General features: G+C 40.1%; 2 protein-coding genes across 2 annotated transcripts; one reads left to right on the forward strand and one right to left on the reverse strand.

Moving 5' to 3' along the window:
- Positions 1-26: 26 nt before the first annotated feature.
- On the reverse strand, positions 27-3,410 carry LOC124644506 (RNA pseudouridylate synthase domain-containing protein 1-like). The gene is made up of 6 exons (XM_047183927.1): positions 3,261-3,410; positions 2,700-2,841; positions 2,478-2,573; positions 2,139-2,309; positions 1,226-1,343; positions 27-275 (listed from the first exon to the last, which is right to left on the reverse strand). The coding sequence occupies exons 1-6, from the start codon at positions 3,351-3,353 to the stop codon at positions 77-79; spliced, it is 819 nt and encodes a 272-aa protein (XP_047039883.1). The 5' UTR covers positions 3,354-3,410; the 3' UTR covers positions 27-76.
- Positions 3,411-3,889: 479 nt separating this feature from the next.
- On the forward strand, positions 3,890-10,938 carry LOC124644505 (dentin sialophosphoprotein). Its single transcript, XM_047183926.1, has 5 exons — positions 3,890-4,195; positions 4,431-4,604; positions 5,858-6,035; positions 6,893-7,024; positions 8,752-10,938. Exons 1-5 carry the CDS (start codon positions 3,971-3,973, stop codon positions 10,812-10,814), a joined length of 2,772 nt encoding a protein of 923 aa, XP_047039882.1. The 5' UTR covers positions 3,890-3,970; the 3' UTR covers positions 10,815-10,938.
- Positions 10,939-18,378: the final 7,440 nt, after the last annotated feature.

Below are 18,378 nucleotides of genomic sequence, written 5' to 3' on the forward strand. Positions count from 1 at the left end.
CGAAATAAAAAAGAAAACTCCAAAAAAATCATTATACGCTTTTGTATAATTAAAATAAAGTACAAAATCATACTGTTTACATCTTATACATTTTATACTGAACGCCTATAACGTAGGATTTGTTTAGAATGTCGCACACGCCTTTAAAATCCTCTTTGTTCCGATACTTGTAATACGCCGTGTCTGACCGCCATTTGCTACTGAATTTCGGGTCTGAAAAGAACGGTTCTGCCGTCTGAATGTCCAGTGGTTCTTCGGGTAGAGGAAGCACGAGCCTGGAAGAGAATCGTGTTTATTTGGCATTTTTACTGTGCAATTTTAGAATATAATTAAAACTATAACCGTCGTACCACAAAAATCTTTTGAACGCCTGTTGACTGGTTATGAAGTTAAAATATGGTCCGTTCTGCAGCCATACTTTCTTTAGACAAGTGTTCAACAGATGTTTAAGTTTTTGTAGTAAGGCTGTAAGTCTATCTGTTGAGAGCCATATCTGAAATGGCTAGATCAATTTTGATGAGGTTGCAACCAATTGATAGATGTTTTTAAAAGGAGAAATTTGAGCTACTCGATATTTACTCAAAATAGCCATTTCGGGAACCTTGTCCTTTTTTTGAAGTTGTTAAACCACACCGAACTTTATATGGAAGCAATAAATGATACTGTAGCGATTCTTTCTCTCATTAGAGTTCCTAATTCAATATGAATAAATAAGCTCAATTTCAAATGTTGACCAAACTAAATGAATCTGTAAAATTTCTTCATTAAATTTTCAACCTTATCACAATAGTGGAAGATTAATGTTCGATTGGTAACATTTGATAGATTAGGGTAAGTACGCTGTTGGTGCCTGTATCTGGGGACCGATTCTTCTAATTTTACTTAAGCGACATACGATTCACATTCGACTGAGATCCAATCACGACTCAATTACGATTGAAGCGTATGTGGCATTCCACTATTTTTTCTTTAAAATAAACGTTTTTATCCTTTTCTGTTATTTAATAATGAATGATTGTAGAGTAAACTACCGTGTAGACCAAAATCACCAAAATGGCAGACCACTCGCAAATCAATCGAATGTCGTTGGAATACGATTGGTCTTATATCAGTAGCAGATTGCCCGATATGGTTAAAACTGCTATTGCGATTCAATTTCTATTCAATTTTGATATTATTAACTTAGGAGAATCGGGCCCCTGAACTGTCTTCGTATTAGAGTTACCTAGTGGCATGTAAAAACATCCTGTGCGGCATGCTGTCCCGCGTGCCACTGTACGTGTAGTCGCCGAGGATCGTGTGCCCCACCGCGCTGCAGTGCACGCGCAGCTGATGGCGACGACCTGCAAAATGCATGGACATATTATAGTCAAAAATATATTGAGAAACTTACTTCTTTATTTAAATTACGGATTTTATCGCGGTTATATTCATCATCATCTCAGCCATAGGACGTCCACGGCTGAACATAGGCCTCCCCCTTTGAGCTCCACAGATACCTGTTGGAGGCGACCTGCATCCATGCGGTTATATTAATATAACTTAATCCCGACGTTTCGGATCCTTTACAGCATCCATGGTCGCGGGCAGACTAAGGTATTGGGCGTCTTGCTTTTTTACTTTTGTAGATTAGCATCTTAATATTTGATAATAGATATTGAATACCAGAGACGTGACGAGAAGTTGTGATATTATCCTCATAAAATAATGTCTATTTCCTATCTTTGATCAACTGATGTATATGTGTTGGAAATCCGCTGTCAAAGAAAAACAAGACTGAAGTAATGTAACATTTTCCAAGTAAATCTGCACCCAAATGCAGGCGGTGTATTTTTTTGTACTTTTAGCCATATTACATGAGGAGAATTTCGTGAAAGCTGAGAATGAAAAGCAAATCTCTGTCACCATGTAACAATGATCTAATAGCAAATAGATCAACACCTCGAAAGGCTTTCGTTAGGCAGCTAGGTCAAATTACTGATGATTTCGAAGGCTTTTTAAGAACCTTGTAGGCGAAGTCAGCGGCTACTTATAAAAAATGTTTTAACATTATTTTTATCAATATGTAAAAATTTACAAAATATATGTAGATAAATATTAAATAACCATAATCGTGTGTACAAATAAGAATTATTTACCTGTAACAGGCTTCAACAACAGGACCGACACGGGTCTGTTATCATAATACCCGGTCTCGAGCCGCAGTGCTCGCGTGTGCGCGTGACGCGATTGCAAGCATCGCTCCGACGCTTCGCTCGTCGTGAGCGCTGACATCCGGTGACTTGAGTCTGCTGTTGTTGGGTCTACACCTACAAAAAGTAATTACAAACAACTTTGTCGCTCTACAGTTCTCACCAAGTATGTTAGTCGTTTTCTAGGTTTAATACCTCGCACATACCTAATACTGATAATAATATAACCTGTTTTATACTCGTAGCCAACTTCAGATCAGTGACACAGGCAGCTATTTCACTTACCCACGTTAAACTCAATATCAGCGACTTCAAACGCCACGTGCCCTCTAACGACGGCCAAATAATACTTCATTGTTAGTCTCTTTTCAAAGAGTTTTCCTGCAATAAATAAAAAACGCAAAAATAATGTACACAGTATGAAAATTGGTTATAAAACCTAAAAAATATGTGCTATGAGTAGTTATTACTGAACGGGGTGAAACCGTGGAAATTATTAATTAGTACCTGCTCGGGCCGCAGAGGATTTGTTCTTCGCAATACAGAGGACGCCACTGGTGGCATAGTCGAGGCGTTGCACGAAATGAAGAGGAAACAATGATGAGGACAAGTGCGAGTCCGGTGACGCTACGTGGTACGTTACTGTGTTCTGAAAGTTAAGGAAAAGCCGGGAATTTATATCTTGCTTATATTAATAGCGTGAGTCAAAAATCACTTTTAATCGACTTAAAAAAGGAGGTTCTCGTCTTGACCTGTATGTTATGTATGTTATCTGAAGTTTTGCTGAACTGATTTTGATGTGGTTCTCAGCATAGCATGTTTTTGTCAGTGTTAGGAGAAGGTTTAAGGAATATTACTGAATCCGGTTTTAATTTTTAAGGCTTCAATAGGTCAGTGGACGTGCGCGGTCCGTAGCTAGATACGAGCCGCCGTTAAGTTTGATTTATAATTTATCGATATCGATCCTACAACAGCAAACTACTCAGCGCAACACTACAATATTTACTAAGAAAACATAACCTCCAACGAGCGTATTTTAAGCAAACTGTTCTATGATAGTACGCTTACCTTTTCATTTTCGTCGTCAGAATTAATGTACATATCAAAAGGTTTGTTTACAATCAAAAAATTTTCGCTTTCAAACAACTTTTCCACCGCCATGTTTGTTGACAAAATACCTCTCAATTTTTCAAAAAATCGCGTTCAAAAACAACAGTAATCTAATAAGATACTATGGTTCATAATCCAAGGTCTGTATTCTAAAGTATTTTGGTCATCCAAAATTTTCATAGACGAAATCAATGGAAGACAGTTCGATACCCTGGGGCAAAATATCATCAAGAGGGATTTAAAAACTGTTTGCAAGGCCCTATCTAGGTACTGATCAAACATATCCTCAAGTGGCATTTTGCCCAGTGGATACCGAATATATTTATTTTTGTTACATAATCTCGCAACGAACACAATTTTGCTGGTGACAGAAACCCGTACAAAAACAAATGATAAATATTCTTTTTTATTTGACAACAGGTTGGTGTTTTTTTCTATGGACCGTGTTTTTCTCTTTTCTATAGCATGAACCTCTTTGGAGTTTCTTGAACGCATCCAAATTCTGTCAAAATTGACATAACTCGCAATAATATGCGGCAAAAGTGCGAAGTCTTCGAATTTAAAGGGACTCTTTACAATCTATAACCTTTCAAAATAGTATGAATTATATCACTGCAGTAACAGTTTGTGTATTGTAAAAACAGAGATTTTAAGAGAAAATTGTAAAGATGAAGCGAGTTAAAAGGCATAAAGTGAAAACGGAGGCGCCGGAAACTTCCACTTCTCACAATAGAGACCAAGAAAACCATGATTTGGCGTATTACATCCACGATCGTGTAGAGCTCATGCATCAAGTGTTTTCGGTGATTAAGTATAAAGAATTAAAGGCAATGGTGCCTGCCAGCATCAGAAACATATCTATAGACGACCTACAGGAACTGTGCACTGAAGAGGTATCATAATTTTTATAATGTCCTCTAAATTTTCATATATTTTTACCTATTTTTACTCACTATATTTTTTCTGTTTTGGTAAATATTTGACTCTCTATATCGTAGGTATTTAACGACCACGAAACTAAACCAATAAGTCTCCACGATAGTTGGACTGCACATATATTATATACCGAAATTGGTAGCAAAAATACAAAATTAATTGATCTAACTTAAGTGATTGGTATCTTTACAGTTACTCGGAATAAGTTCAAAGCGTCTCTGCGCTATACTCGATGGTGCTGAGCCACCGTCAGACACGGAGTCATCCAGCCCCTCCCCGCCACCAGAACAGATGGAGACAATATCCTTGGACAGCATATCTTCTGACGATGAGATCTTGAGCCAGTCTAGTAGTAAGAAGAAGAAGGTAAGAAGAATCAAGTCTGTTATATCTACTAATATTAGAAAACTGAAAACCAGTGTGTGTATGCTACCTCATCACGTTAAAACAGCATGAATATATTTTGATGAAACTTGACAGTATTCTATACTAATATTATAAAGCTGAAGAGTTTGTTTGTTTGTTTGAACGCGCTAATCTCAGGAACTACTGGTCTGATTTGAAAATTTAGTTCAGTGTTAGATAGCCCATTTATCGAGGAAGGCTATAGGCTACTTTTATCCCGGTACGGGAAGTAGTTCCCACGTGATGTGGGTGAAACCGCTGGCAGAAGCTATAGTCTGTTTTTTAATCTCGTAGACTAAATTGACACTTGCAAAATGTCAAACTTACAAATAATGTTGCTAGCTCTTTTGTGCAGTGTTGTACTTACGATACCGGTTTGTTGAATCGTAACTTTTTATCTATAATAGACGAATTTAATATTCATTCAAAATTTTATATTTACAATTCACGTACGTACACATGGCTGCACGACGTGCTACAAACTGCCAGAGATATCTGACCACGCAACGCAATGCGTTATCATCAAGAATAAGCCCATTATTTCAGGATGACTTATTGTAAAAAAACGATACTTGATTTTATTAACGGTAAGTTTCGGTCGTGTCTCATCACTATTTAAGAATTTGCAATATACTGACAGCACTCGTAATGTCAGTTAAAGCTAAGCGTCCACTTGTCGGTATCGTACGCAAGAAACTCAAACAAGATGTGCGATGCGTACGATGCGGACAGGTGGACGCACTTGTTTGAGTTTCTATATAAATAATACTACGATCCGTTGCGTGCGTTGCGTCCGTTGCGTACGATACCGACAAGTGGACGCTTAGCTTTAGTCTACGAGATTAAAAAACAGACTATAGTGTAGCTTATAAACCAAAATAACAGACTATAGGCAATTCTTTATCATGATGAGAGTAGTATTTCCCCTGCAAGTGGGTGAAACTGCTGGCAGAAGCTAATTTCTGTTTGCTTGCTGTACTGACTGGTAAGACTACTGCTTGAAAGTTGTTTTTAATGTGTTTACATATGTTTTGATTTAAATAGAGTTTCTGAACAAAAACTATGTGTAGGGTAGGTACTCTTTATTTTCACCGCTTGCACATAGTAGTTCCCATAGCGGTACCAACCACCAGCAGAAAGGCGAAACAGTTCATATGGGAAACAGTTGTGGCCACTGGCTTCAGCTAGTTCAATAACATATTTTTTCTTTCCAGCACAAACACCGCCGCCACTCAAAGTCGAAGTCGAAACGCAAGAAGTCAAAAGAAGAAGACCAGGGTTCAGCAGACAAGAGCAAGGCATCCCGCGCCGGCCTGACAGTGCTGGAGTTGTTGGAACTGCAAGCCAGAGCCAGGGCTATCAGGGCGCAGCTGCAGCAAGAACAGAGGAACAGTCAGTGTTTTACTATTTGCCTAGCCATTTCTGAGTAGCTGAGTACCAGTGTGTCACATGGAGCGTCTGCCCAACTGACCTCTTAGAGAATAGTAAGTATCTCATCTGCCTAGACAGATGCAGCTGAGTCTAAGTGTGCCACATGGAGTGTCACACGGTGTGTCACATGGAATATCACATGGGGTGTCACATGGAGTGTCACATGGAGTGCCACATGCAGAGCATGCGGCCCATGGGGTCGAAAAGTGCTGGAGTGGAGACCACGGACTAGCAAGCGCAGCGTAGGACGACCTTATAAAGGTCGCCGGAAGACACTGGATGCAGGTCGCCTCCAACAGGTATCTGTGGAGATCTAAGGGGGAGGCCTATGTTCAGCAGCGGACGTCCTATGGCTGAGATGATGATGATGATGAAACTTCTTAACTTGGAGTTGTATCCAAACACAAGGTTTAAAAATGTGACTAAGTGCTGCAATAAAAGATACTACTGAACTGATTTAAAAAATACTTTCACTGTTGGTAAGCTACACTCTTCCCGAGTAACATAGGCTATATTTTATCCCAGTACGGGCAGTAGCTCCCACGGTATGCGGGTGGATTCGCATAAAACGGTTAGTACTTTATACTTACACTAGCCGTTTTCCAGCGGTTTCACCCGCGTCCCGCGGGAGCTATTGCCCGCACCGATATAGCCATATAAAATATAGTATGTTACTCGCAGATAATATAGCTTTCTAATGGTGAAAGAATATTTAAAATCGGTCCAGTAGTTTTTGAGTTTATCCATTACAAACAAACAAAGTTTTCCTCTTTATAATATTAGTATAGAGGTAGATATAATATTGTCTATCTTCTCAGAACCGCCATCAGAACCTACTCAAGAGCCCCCTCACTCGTCAGACAACGAGGTGGAGATTAAGGAGGAACCGGCCGAGGTGGTGGAGATCAGCAGCGATGATGAGAAGCCTAAGATTGAAGACTTGCAGAAGAGTAAGTACATTTTATCCTACTATAGTTATTGGCACGAATCTTGAACCTACATCTGCGCAGATTATTAGCAAAGAACCAATCCCGAGTGACGGCTATGACGCGATGCGCTGCGGGCCAATCACCGCTTTAGCCCGCCCCCGCGCCTCACTTCATACCACAAAAGGGACCCAATAAATCACTTCTGCGCAGGTGAAGGTCAGCGCTCAAGATTCCTGCCCATATAATATTATACATTTTTTGACGATGTCTTTGGCGCAATGGTTGCCATTCCAGAATGCCGGGTGTCCCGGGTTCGATTCTCAGTCGACATTTGTGTGATGAGCATGCTTGTTGGCTATAGTCTGAGTGCTATCTATACTTTCACATACTAAAATAATAAATAGGATACATTTTTAGGCTATGTTTTTGGGATACGGGAAGTTTTCTCCCAGGACGCGAGCGAAACCGAGGGAAACAATTCATCATCATTCTCCTGACTTTATCCCAATTTTATGGGTGTACTATGCCAAATCGAATGACAAATAATCGAATATCAATTGATCGACCACTATAAATCGAAATTCTAAATACTCGAACATTCTTAATGTCGAATGGTTATTAAATCGAACATTCAATACATCGCGGTCAATACATCGAGTGTTCAAAATATCGAATGTTCGTTTGATCGAGCGTTAAATGCGTCGCATATTCATCCTATCGAAAAATTTATTTTTTTTATGAATACAAGTAAAACCCAAAATTCACTAATAAATCACATTTTGATCTTTAATTTTTATCTTTTAAAGGTACATTTTGAAATTTTGAGTGAGTTAAAAAGGCAAACGCGGGATTGGGAAGACCTACTTTACAAAAAAGAGGCAAAAGGGATGATAATGCGATTGAAAAACTGTTAAATAATAAAAACTACATTAAAATGTATAAATTATTCATAAATTTTTGTTTTACTTGTATTCATAAAAATATAGATTTTTCGATAGGATGAATATGCGACGCATTTAACGCTCGATCAAACATCATCCTCCGAGCCTTTTTCCCAAACTATGTTGGGGTCGGCTTCCAGTCTAACCGGATGTAGCTGAGTACTAGTGCTTTACAAGGAGCGACTGCCCTGCCTGACCTCCTCAACCCAGTTACCCGGGCAACCCAATACCCCCTGGTTAGACTGGTGTCAGACTTACTGGCTTCTGACTACCCGTAACGACTGCCAAGGATGTTCTATGACAGCCGGGACCTACAGTTTAACGTGCCATCCGAAACACAGTCATTGGTGTCTAAGATATACTTAGAAAGTACATACAAACTTAGAAAAGTTGCATTGGTACTTGCCTGACCTGGAATCGAACCCGCGCCCTCATACTCGAGAGGTTGGTTCTTTGCCCACTAGGCCACCACGACTTTTAACTTCACAAACGAACATTCGATATTTTGAACACTCGATGTATTGACCGCAATGTATTGAATGTTCGATTTAATAACCATTCGACATTAAGAATGTTCGAGTATTTAGAATTTCGATTTATAGTGGTCGATCAATTGATATTCGATTATTTGTCATTCGATTTGGCATAGTACACCCCATTTTTATTTGGGGCTTGGGAATATTGAAAAAATATAGCTGTTCGTAACCTGACCAAATAAGTCTAATTTGCCTTTCAAAAATTACCAGTAGTCGTATTGTCTGTTCTGTAGATCTTATTTCTAAATATTTTCCTTATCAACATTTTCAGAAATAAACCAAGAGAAAGAGCCTGACCTACCCCAACCGCAAGCAACAGTGACAAAACAAGTAAACGATTTAATTATAACAGTACCAAAATCTACCAAACAGAAGATAAAATTAAATAGAAATAAATCCATTTCTTCCACTGACAACACTACCAGTGTTGCCAGCAATAGTGTAGCTACAAACGAAAAATCGGTAAATGAAAATGTTGCTACAGCAAAAAATTCTGAACCAACTACCAAAAGTAACACTGAAGGCAATAAAAATGTTAACAAAAAAGATAAAGGTAAGAAAAAGAAAAAAGATAAAAAGAAAGACAGGAAAGATGACATTGATAATGATGAGATTACTCTACAGTTGTCCGATACTGAAAAGATGGATCTTTTAGAAGATCTTGATAGAAAAAACTATGACAGTGTCAGCTCTTGTTCTGACTCTAGTTCTGATTCTAGCGATTCTGACGATGATAAAAAAGATAAAGGTAACAGTCCCAAAGAAACACCAGCAACTAGCAAGGATAATGAAGAAAACACGGAAAAAGTTACTATTGTATCTGAAAAGATTGAAAAATATAATACTCAAAAAGATTTAGAAGCCAAAGATGATGAATGTCCAAATATAGATACAATTGAGGTTGAAAAGGAAGAAGAATCTAATCAGAAACTTGATCAAGAAGATTGTAGTAAGAACACTAAATTAGAATCTTCTGAAAATGATAATAATACTGAAAAAGGAGACAAAATGGATACTGGCAATGAAGAAATTCATTCTAGCACTGAAATTATTGAAACAAACCCAGAAACTGAATTAAATATTGCTAAAGATAAAGATATAAGTGAAAAAGATCAACCTGCCACTTTAAAAGATGTGACTGTCGAAGGCACAGACATAATAAAAGATATAAATACTATAATAGATGAAGAAAATAACTCACAAACAAAAGATACAGACAACAATATGTCGGAAGGAGAATTGTCAGACCGAGAAAGTTCAGAAGTTGAAGCAGTAGACCTAAAACCTGAAGTAGTCTGCATTTCAGACGAGGAAGGAAGTAAGAAATCCAAAAAGAAAAAGAAGAAAAAAGATAAGAAAGCAAAAAAAGATAAGAAAACTAAGAAGAAGGATTTTCGTGAAAGCGCCGATCAGAACTTTTTCAAAAACAATGATGGTAACACTTCTGAAAATGAAATTGAAAATCCGCGTTCTATAGAAGTTATAGACAATACCACAACAGATTCTGGTACAGACAAGAATGTACCTACAACTGAAAAACCAGACAAAGTAGATTTAACTACAGAAAAGACAGAAAAAGAAAATAAAACCCTTTCAGACGACGACATAGAAGCAGTTTACGAAATAATGGAACTCTCAGACGACTCATCTTGCTGTGAAGTGGAATTTAAAATATTATCTAAAGAACCTACTACTTCGGAAATTGAGGCTCTATCCGCCAAAATTGACGAAATAGAACGCGAAGAAATAATAACAGAAAAAGAAATAATTGAATATGAAAGACAAAAAGAACAAAATGATTTGGATTCAATAACAAATCTATCCTGGAAAGATCGATACTTAGACAGCGCTAAAGTCAAAAAAGTTCTAAACACAGCCAATATTTTAAATGCTATTAGAAAAAAGAATATAGAATTGAAAAAGAAACTAGCAGAATCTAAAAATGATGGAAAGGAGGCAGAAAAAGAAATTGAAATTGAAAAAGAGAAAATAGACAATATAGTTTTAGAAGAAGGGACTATTGAACAGTATAATACTTTGGAAACGTCAAATAAATATGTAGATCCCGTGAAAGAAGTATCTAAAGATTTGAAAAAAGATGCAAAATTGCTTTTGAAAATGTACAAAAAGTTACTTAAATACAACGATATGAATAAACCTGAGAATCCTAATAAACAGAAAAGGAAAAAAAAGAAAAAGGTAAAGAAAGATAGTAAGAATAAAGATGCAAAAGATACGGTAGTGGGCGAAGTAGAAAGTTGTAATTCTGAAGTTAATGTTCTAAGTAAAGATGATATTCCACAAGTTTCAGAGGAATTGAATAATTTAAATTAGGTATGACATAGAAGAAATAAAAAATACTACTAAAAGTAATATAGTAAGATAGATGTTTTAAAACGAATATTAATTTATGTATTCTACAGATTTTTTGGACAAAATAAAACTTTTTAAATTACAATAATAACTTTTATTTCTTAATTATTTTTTACAACATAAAAAAATCTATCAGTCACTATCCCCGGATGACATAAGGGTATATTTCATCCGGGTACGGGATATATAATAGGAGCCTATAAAAATAAATAGTAGTCCGTTCAAACAGGCCGGCTCGGAGAGCATCGGCGCGCATTTTTCTTTTCACACAGACCGGAGCCGATCGGCTGCGCGAGCATTAAAGAGCATGCAATCGGAGCCAAACGTCGAGAAAAAGTATGCGATCGGAGCTGATGAGCTCCTCTTATTATTTCACACCGAGCGCCTTCGAACAAAAGCAGTGCGCGTGCAAAAATAAACCTTACTACAAATACTAAGTACCTACTCGATTTTCAACGTGTTAAAAATTTCCTCTTCTCTCCGAGCCGGTCTGTCTGAACCGACCCTAAAACCTTCATATTCACCTGAATATTCTAAGAAAGTCCTGAAATTGCTACCTCTGTATGCTAGCAGTGGACTTGTGCCGATGTAAAGGAACTCATTTTTTGTTTGCAAACAAAAATTTGCAATTTCTCCATAACAAACTAAAGTCATTTACAGTTTAGGCTGACCGCTGCTACCTCCAACAGTTTTATTCCCTATCACAAGCGCTTGAACAAGCTTCTTCTTCAGATCCTCTTCCTCATCACTGTAACTAGATCCTTCGACGACCTTCTTAAGCATTTCAGCTTTCATCTTCCCTATCTTAGCTTCTCTCATCGCTTTAAAGCGCTCTTTCAATTTATGATAGAACAGCGCTTTATCTTTCACGTCCTCCGTACTTCCTGGCACTGCTAAACTTCTATCATCATCGTTATTCATTCTTCTTTTATAACTCACTTTGCTATGTTTATTAGCTTTCTTTACGTATTCATTATGTTTCTTGTGATCGCTCATAGGTTTAGTGGGTCGCGTCATCAAGTTTACATAGTGCCTAGTCGTTGGCAGTTGGTAGTTCATCTGTCTGAAGTGATAGTTAGACGTCACAATGTGGTATCTTCTCTGTATGGTTGTCGGTACTGTGATAGGTTTCATATTTCTAAGTAATGGGTATTCGTACTCAGTTCTTGGGCGGTATTGTCTCCTGTTATTTCGACTCTGTGTGGTTCGCTTAAGGTTGGTTTTGCGGTGTCTACGTTTGTGGCTGTTGTGTCGTTTTGACTTTTTTCTACTTTTGATGCGTTTTCCTTGACTGTGTTTTGTTGTTTCGGAAGAGTCTTCTCTAGTGCTGTGTGCTTGATCTGTGAAAATATACATATAAATATAAATAGCCTGTTATCATCTGCATAACCTTTTCCCGACTATGTTGGGGTTGCCTTCCAGTAACCGGATGCAGCTGTGTACCAGTGCTTTACAAGGGTCGACTGCCTATCTGACCTCCTCAACCCAGTTACCCGGGCAACCCAATGCCCCTAGGTAAGACTGGTTGTCAGACTTACTGGCTATCCCTAACGTAGTTTAAGAAGCCACAAGCTCTTGAATCGCCAGTACATATAAGTACATTATACCTACAGTTTTTGTTATACATTAGTGACTTGCCCCGGCTAAGCACGGGATAAAAGGATTTCCCCATTATTTAATGGATGTTATTATACATGTAAACCTTCCTCTTTAATCACTCACATGTACTTTCTAAGTATATCTTGGACACCAATGGCTGTGAAAAAGGTGAAGGAAAACATCTTGAGGAAACCTAGACTATATGGTCTGAAATCACCAACCCGCATTGAGCAAGCGTGGTGATTAATGCTCAATCCTTCTTCGTGTGAGAGGATTCCGCAGCCCAGCAGTGGGACGATAAAAAGGCTGTAACAATAACAGTGATGACATACCTCGGTTCAACTCATCGGATTCGCCACTAAACCGCCGAAGGTCTTCTATCTTGTACTGAGGGAACCTTGCCATGAGGGCATCGTTGACCATTTCAATGAGCGTTCCTCTCGCCTCACCTTCTCGCAGTCGGTGCATCGGCGACAGGAATGCCTCTATCAAATTGTTGCAAGTCCAGTAGCCATCATTTTTACCTGAAAAAGAATTTTGTGAAGATCAGCCAGCTCCGCAGGACATATTATAGTGCACAAGCATTTGTGAAGACAAAATCTTCGGCAGTCGTTACGTGTAGTCAGAAGCCAGTAAGTCTGACAAACACTCTAACCAAGGGGTATTGGGTTGCCCGGCTAACTGGGTCGAGGATGTCAGATAGGGCAGTCGCTCCTTGTAAAATACTAGTACACAGCTGCATCCGATTGGACTGGAAGCCGACCCCAACATTGTTGGGAAAAGGCTCGGGAAATGATGACAATCCTCAAAAAGTTTCATCCGTTGCCGTTCCATCGCGCTATGAGAGTGAAGGAATAGTAAATGCACCTGTGTCTGCGCAAATGCTTGTGCACTATAATATGTCCTGCGCAGCTGGCTGATCTCTTTATATGATTACAGCTGCCGTGGCCGATAATCGGTTAGGACGACATCAGGGCTTACTGTTAGGATACTCTCCAAAACTTTTCACAGCATCGAACAGGTTCTTGCCTTCCCACGGGTCATACAAAGACTGGGCGTAGTCTGTAATATTGTTCAGGTCCTCAGCTAATGCTTCCCGTCGTTCTAATAGGATTCTGTACATCATCTTGGCGTGACCTGATGGAGAAAACATGTAATAAATACACAGAGTGAGCAAAGATGAGCGGAGATGGCACCTTCTTCGTTAAATATGTTCGGTGGGCGATCAGTAACGAGTAAACTAACGAGGAGTCATGGTTCTGTGAGATATAAATAATCGATTTTTGGTAGTACATAAAATGGTATTGGACCCGATGTCCAAAGAAGGCGTATAAGGGCGAAGACAGTAACGTTCCTCGTTCCCCGAACATCCGCTTTTTAACGCGTTATTTTCTTTGGAGATTTTCTGTTGTGGCACCTCCGCTAGTCATTTTGTTCTCCAGGGCTTTTGTTGCTCGGGTAATTGGGTTGAGGAGGTCAGATAGGCAGTCGCTCCTTTTTGGCACACTGGTACTCAGCTGCATGCAGTTAGACTGAAAGCCGACCTCAACATAGTTCGATGATGATAAGGATGTTTGTTGGGACTGCCTCTGCCTCGCTGGTCTAGCTGTCGCAAGTGCGGCTGCTGAACACGAGGTCTTGGGTTCGATTCCCGAGTCGGGCCGAAATCGCTTTGTAGGTTTTAGAAGACTTTCACAAAGTAGCCCGGAGCCTGGAAGTTGGTGATTGATATACACTATAATATGTCCTGCGCAGTTGGCTAATCTCCTTACATGAGAACAGCCGCCGTAGCTAATAATCGGCTTGGAGGACATCAGTTTTTGTTGAGAAGAAGAAGTGGTGCAATAAACTTCTCAACAACACTTACTTTGTACGACATCTGTCTCGTTCACCGCTATGAAGTTTGTGACATCTTGAACAACCTGTATTAATGGCCACTTCAACCACTGGAACAGATTATTTGAGACGTAACTGTAACAGATAGAATAGGAATCATGAGTTTGAGACGACATGGTTAATAAATAGTGATTATAATTATTCCGCATTTCAGATTGGCAAGGTTCTATCGATCAAAAGGTAAAGCAACGCTTGACGCGGTTGGTCCGTGGATTTGTGACCATCTTGCTTTTGATTCCAGTCCGCCATCTTGGGGAGGCCGCCATATTGGATTTGTAATGACGTTTCTTAGCTAGTCATGTATTGTCATCAGAACTCAGAGCGTGTGCTTTCATCCCAATCGAAGGCCGGGAAGTGAGTCAAATTAGGATTCCAAGATTTTCTTACATACATAGTTACAAGTAAAGCTAATATATGATACTTACAAATGAACAACATCTTTAGCATGTTTTATGACATCGTGCACGTGTTTTGTATCTTTGAGAGAGATGAGAGCCATAAGTTCCACTAGGAAGGTGACAAACGGACCCTCGCGGAGAGTCTCCATCATGTTCTGATAAGCCATGGTTGTGGGCTTTGTACTTCGGCTAATTGTCGCGTCTGCCAATGTGAACAAAAACATTATAATGATATCATGACTACATAGTATAATCGCTTTGTGAGTTTTCTTAAACTTTCACAAAGCAGTCCATAGTCTGGAAGTTGGTGATTGATTCACCCGTGCGTCGGAGAGCACGTAAATGTTGGTTCTGCGCCTGATCTCTTTCCGGTCGTGTCGGATTGCCGTCCCATCGGGTTATGAGAGTGAAGGAATAGGGAGTGCATCTGTGTCTGCGCAAATGCTCGTGCACTATAATATGTCCTACGCAGCTGGCTGATCTCCTTAAATGAGAACAGCCGCCGTGGCCGAAATCGGCGGTGGACGCCATTATACATAGTATAAAACAAAGTCGCTTTTTCTGTCTCCATGACCCTTTGTACGCTTAAATCTTCAAAATGCAGCCGATATAGATGCGGTTTTTTTTAATAGATAGAGTAAGAGGAAGGTGTATGTTAAATAACATACATGAAAATTGCATGATGAAATAGTAGGGAAATACTGTTGTCCCGTGCGAAGCCGGAGCGGGTCGCTAGTATAATTATAATTTCGTAGAATCATTGGCACGAATCTTGACCGCTGAACTTCACCTGCGCAGAAGTGATTTATTAGCAAAGTACCAATCCCGAGTGACGGCTATGACGCGATGCGCTGCGGGCCAATCACCGCTTTACCCCGCCCCCACGCCTCACTTCATACCACAAAAGGGACCCAATAAATTACATCTGCGCAGGTGGAGGTCAGCGCTCAAGATTCGTGCCGATGATTATAACAATCGTTAGAAAATATAACTCACTTCCGAACAAGGCGTAACCGATTGGAACTTCCTCAGAAAAGGTTCGTCGTGTCCATAGCCACAGTTTTGGATTCTCAGTTACCATCCCGGCTGATACTTTTCGAACTGGCAATCAAATATCATATCATTAGTGAACTGCCTCCGAAAAGTAGTGGTGGCCTAGTGAGTAAAGACCAACCTCTCAAGTATGAGGGAGCGTGGGTTCGATTCCAGATCGGGCAAGTACCAATGCAACCTGTCTAAGTTTGTATGTACATACTTTCTAAGTATATTTAAGTAGATCTTACTGTAGGTTCCGACTATCATTTAACATCCTTGGCAGTCGTTACGGGCGGACAGACGCCAGTAAGTCTGACACCAGTCTAACCAAGGGGTATTGGGTTGCCCAGGTTTTTTTTTTGGTATGTTATCTCTCAGTTCAGCCTAGGAGGCCGTGTACTGCTTAGCCGGTCTTTTCCCTGTGGATGCCTAGAATTTAAGGCCTCCAGTCAGGGGCGTAAAAAGTTATAAACTAAGCGACTGCGCTAAGGGCACCCCCTGTGGGGTCAGACCTCGGCTTAGGATGTCGCTGGGGAGGCAGCAAAAAGACAGGCTGGACCATAGGATCCTTATTATTAAATGGGGAATTTAAAGGCTCAGCTCGTGGGCTGGATCGATGAGCAAGGGACGGGAGGACAAGGAACGGGACGTCGCGGTGGACCTCGGCGGCGAGGTCCCCCACACAGTTAGGAAAATGCTTGGAAGATAAAGAGTTGGTAAAATGGATCATATTTTGACCAAGGCTTAACTACTATTAGTAACACAAAATTAGCTTACTGTGTCCTCCTGCCCAATTCGGCGTCGACATCTCTGCATTTCTCTGCGTACGTTTTTGGAGCCATCTGTTTACAATGTCCGGTAAAGCATCGTGACCATGCGGGAGTGGGGCTCCCTTTGGTGGGGGCTTTTCCTGTGCAGTTGTTCCCATAGGAAGAAGGTAAGTTGGGATGGCAAATGTTCGTACTGTCAGTTTTGGAGCCCCGGCTGATGCCTTTCGAACTGGCGATCAAAAATCCTCATTAGTAAAGTTGTTTGAAGTATCATTATGCTATACGAACACCGAAAACATAATCATCATAAAAACAACAAAATTCAAAATGGCACTTTTTGAACGTCAAAAATTTACAAAAGACAGCCCCCAAAACGCCCTCGCTTCACCACTTCCTATGTGTTTTTGCTGGGAAGAAGAAGTGGCGCAACAAACTCCCCAGCAAAACGTCTGCTTGTAGAATCTTTCAACAATGTTTTATGTATGAATTGTTATATTTTCCAGCCAGTAGTCTCAAGTATGAGGGCGCGGGTTCGATTCCAGGTCAGGCAAGTACCAATGCAACTTTTCTAAGTTGGTATGTACTTCCTAAGTATATCTTAGACACCAATGACTGTGTTTCGGATGGCACGTTAAACTTTAGGTCCCGGGTGTCATTGAACATCCTTGACAGTCGTTACGGGTTAGAAGCTAGGAAGTCTGACACCAGTCTAACCAAGGAGTATCGGGTTGCCCGGGTACTGGGTTGAGGAGGTCAGATAGGCAGTCGCTTCTTGTAAAGCACTGGTACTCAGCTGCATGCTGTTAGACTGGAAGCTGACCCCAACATACTTGGGAAAAGGCTCGGAGGATGATGATGATGATGGCTTACCTTCTACGTCAAAACCCGGTCTTTTCTTCGTACCTCTATTTTCCCATTTTTTTACAATCTCGGGTACAGCGTCGTAATAATGCGGCACTGGTACAGGAAGGGGGGTCGTCCACTCCTCTTTAGATGTTTCCACAGGAAGGTGGTAAGTAGGGAGAGGCACATATTTTGTTTCAACATGCCTAGTAATAGTAAGAACAGACATTGTGTCTAATTTGTCCGGATACTCTGGGTGTATGGGAGTGGGTGTCATACTGAAGTCAAAATAATGGTAATTAGTAGCCCGGGATGAATGTTTGAAATCTATTGGATGGTGTGCAGACGGATGCGTAAGAGAAGGAGACATAAAGGTCATAGTTGTCGAAACTTCTGAAGTCGGGTGAGGGAATCCCGTTGAAGGGGTGAATACAGGATGCTGTGGGTAATGATGGTGAATGACCGATGTTGTCGATGGTAAATCAAAATAGGAATCAGGATATTTTGTAGACATAGGAAACTCTTGCGGCAACGAAAGTTTTGTTATGAACGAAGGGAAATGAGGAGTAGTCGATACTGAAACAGTACTGTGAGGCTCAGTTGGTTCTGAATAATCCGTAGGCCTTGTGTATCTTGTAGGTATGATATGATGGCCTATAGGAGTAGGTAGGAATGTAGTTTCAGGGTTGTCTCCCACTTCTGAGCTCCACCAGATATGCGTATTGTCGTAGTCTAGAAATTGCTCGTCTTTCAGTGTTGGTTCTAGGAGACCCAAAGGTCTGGTTTTGTCGTGGTCACTTGTCTCCCGATCCTTCATGCTCTGTTCGAAGTCGTCCATGTATTTGTTGACTACCAATGCTTGTTGGTGACGCTGTGCGATCAGTTCTGCCTCATCGAATTTTGCTGGAACTGATCGTAATCGTTTAAAATACTAGAAAAACACGCACGTAAAAATCATTACAAGAATTCTAGCCATTACAGGAC

The sequence above is a fragment of the Helicoverpa zea genome, chromosome 30, assembly GCF_022581195.2.
Source record: "Helicoverpa zea isolate HzStark_Cry1AcR chromosome 30, ilHelZeax1.1, whole genome shotgun sequence".
Classification (NCBI taxonomy): Eukaryota; Metazoa; Arthropoda; class Insecta; order Lepidoptera; family Noctuidae; genus Helicoverpa; species Helicoverpa zea.

Coding starts and splice junctions, on each gene's coding strand:
- LOC124644506 (XM_047183927.1), bottom strand. CDS start 3,353: ATGGCGGTGGAAAAGTTGTTTGAAAGCGAAAATTTTTTGATTGTAAAC. Junction 2,574..2,699: donor ATCCTCTGCGGCCCGAGCAG/GTACTAATTAAT, acceptor TATTTATTGCAG/GAAAACTCTTTGAAAAGAGA. Junction 2,310..2,477: donor TGATATTGAGTTTAACGTGG/GTAAGTGAAATA, acceptor TACTTTTTGTAG/GTGTAGACCCAACAACAGCA.
- LOC124644505 (XM_047183926.1), top strand. CDS start 3,971: ATGAAGCGAGTTAAAAGGCATAAAGTGAAAACGGAGGCGCCGGAAACT. Junction 4,605..5,857: donor CTAGTAGTAAGAAGAAGAAG/GTAAGAAGAATC, acceptor TTTTCTTTCCAG/CACAAACACCGCCGCCACTC. Junction 7,025..8,751: donor GATTGAAGACTTGCAGAAGA/GTAAGTACATTT, acceptor CAACATTTTCAG/AAATAAACCAAGAGAAAGAG.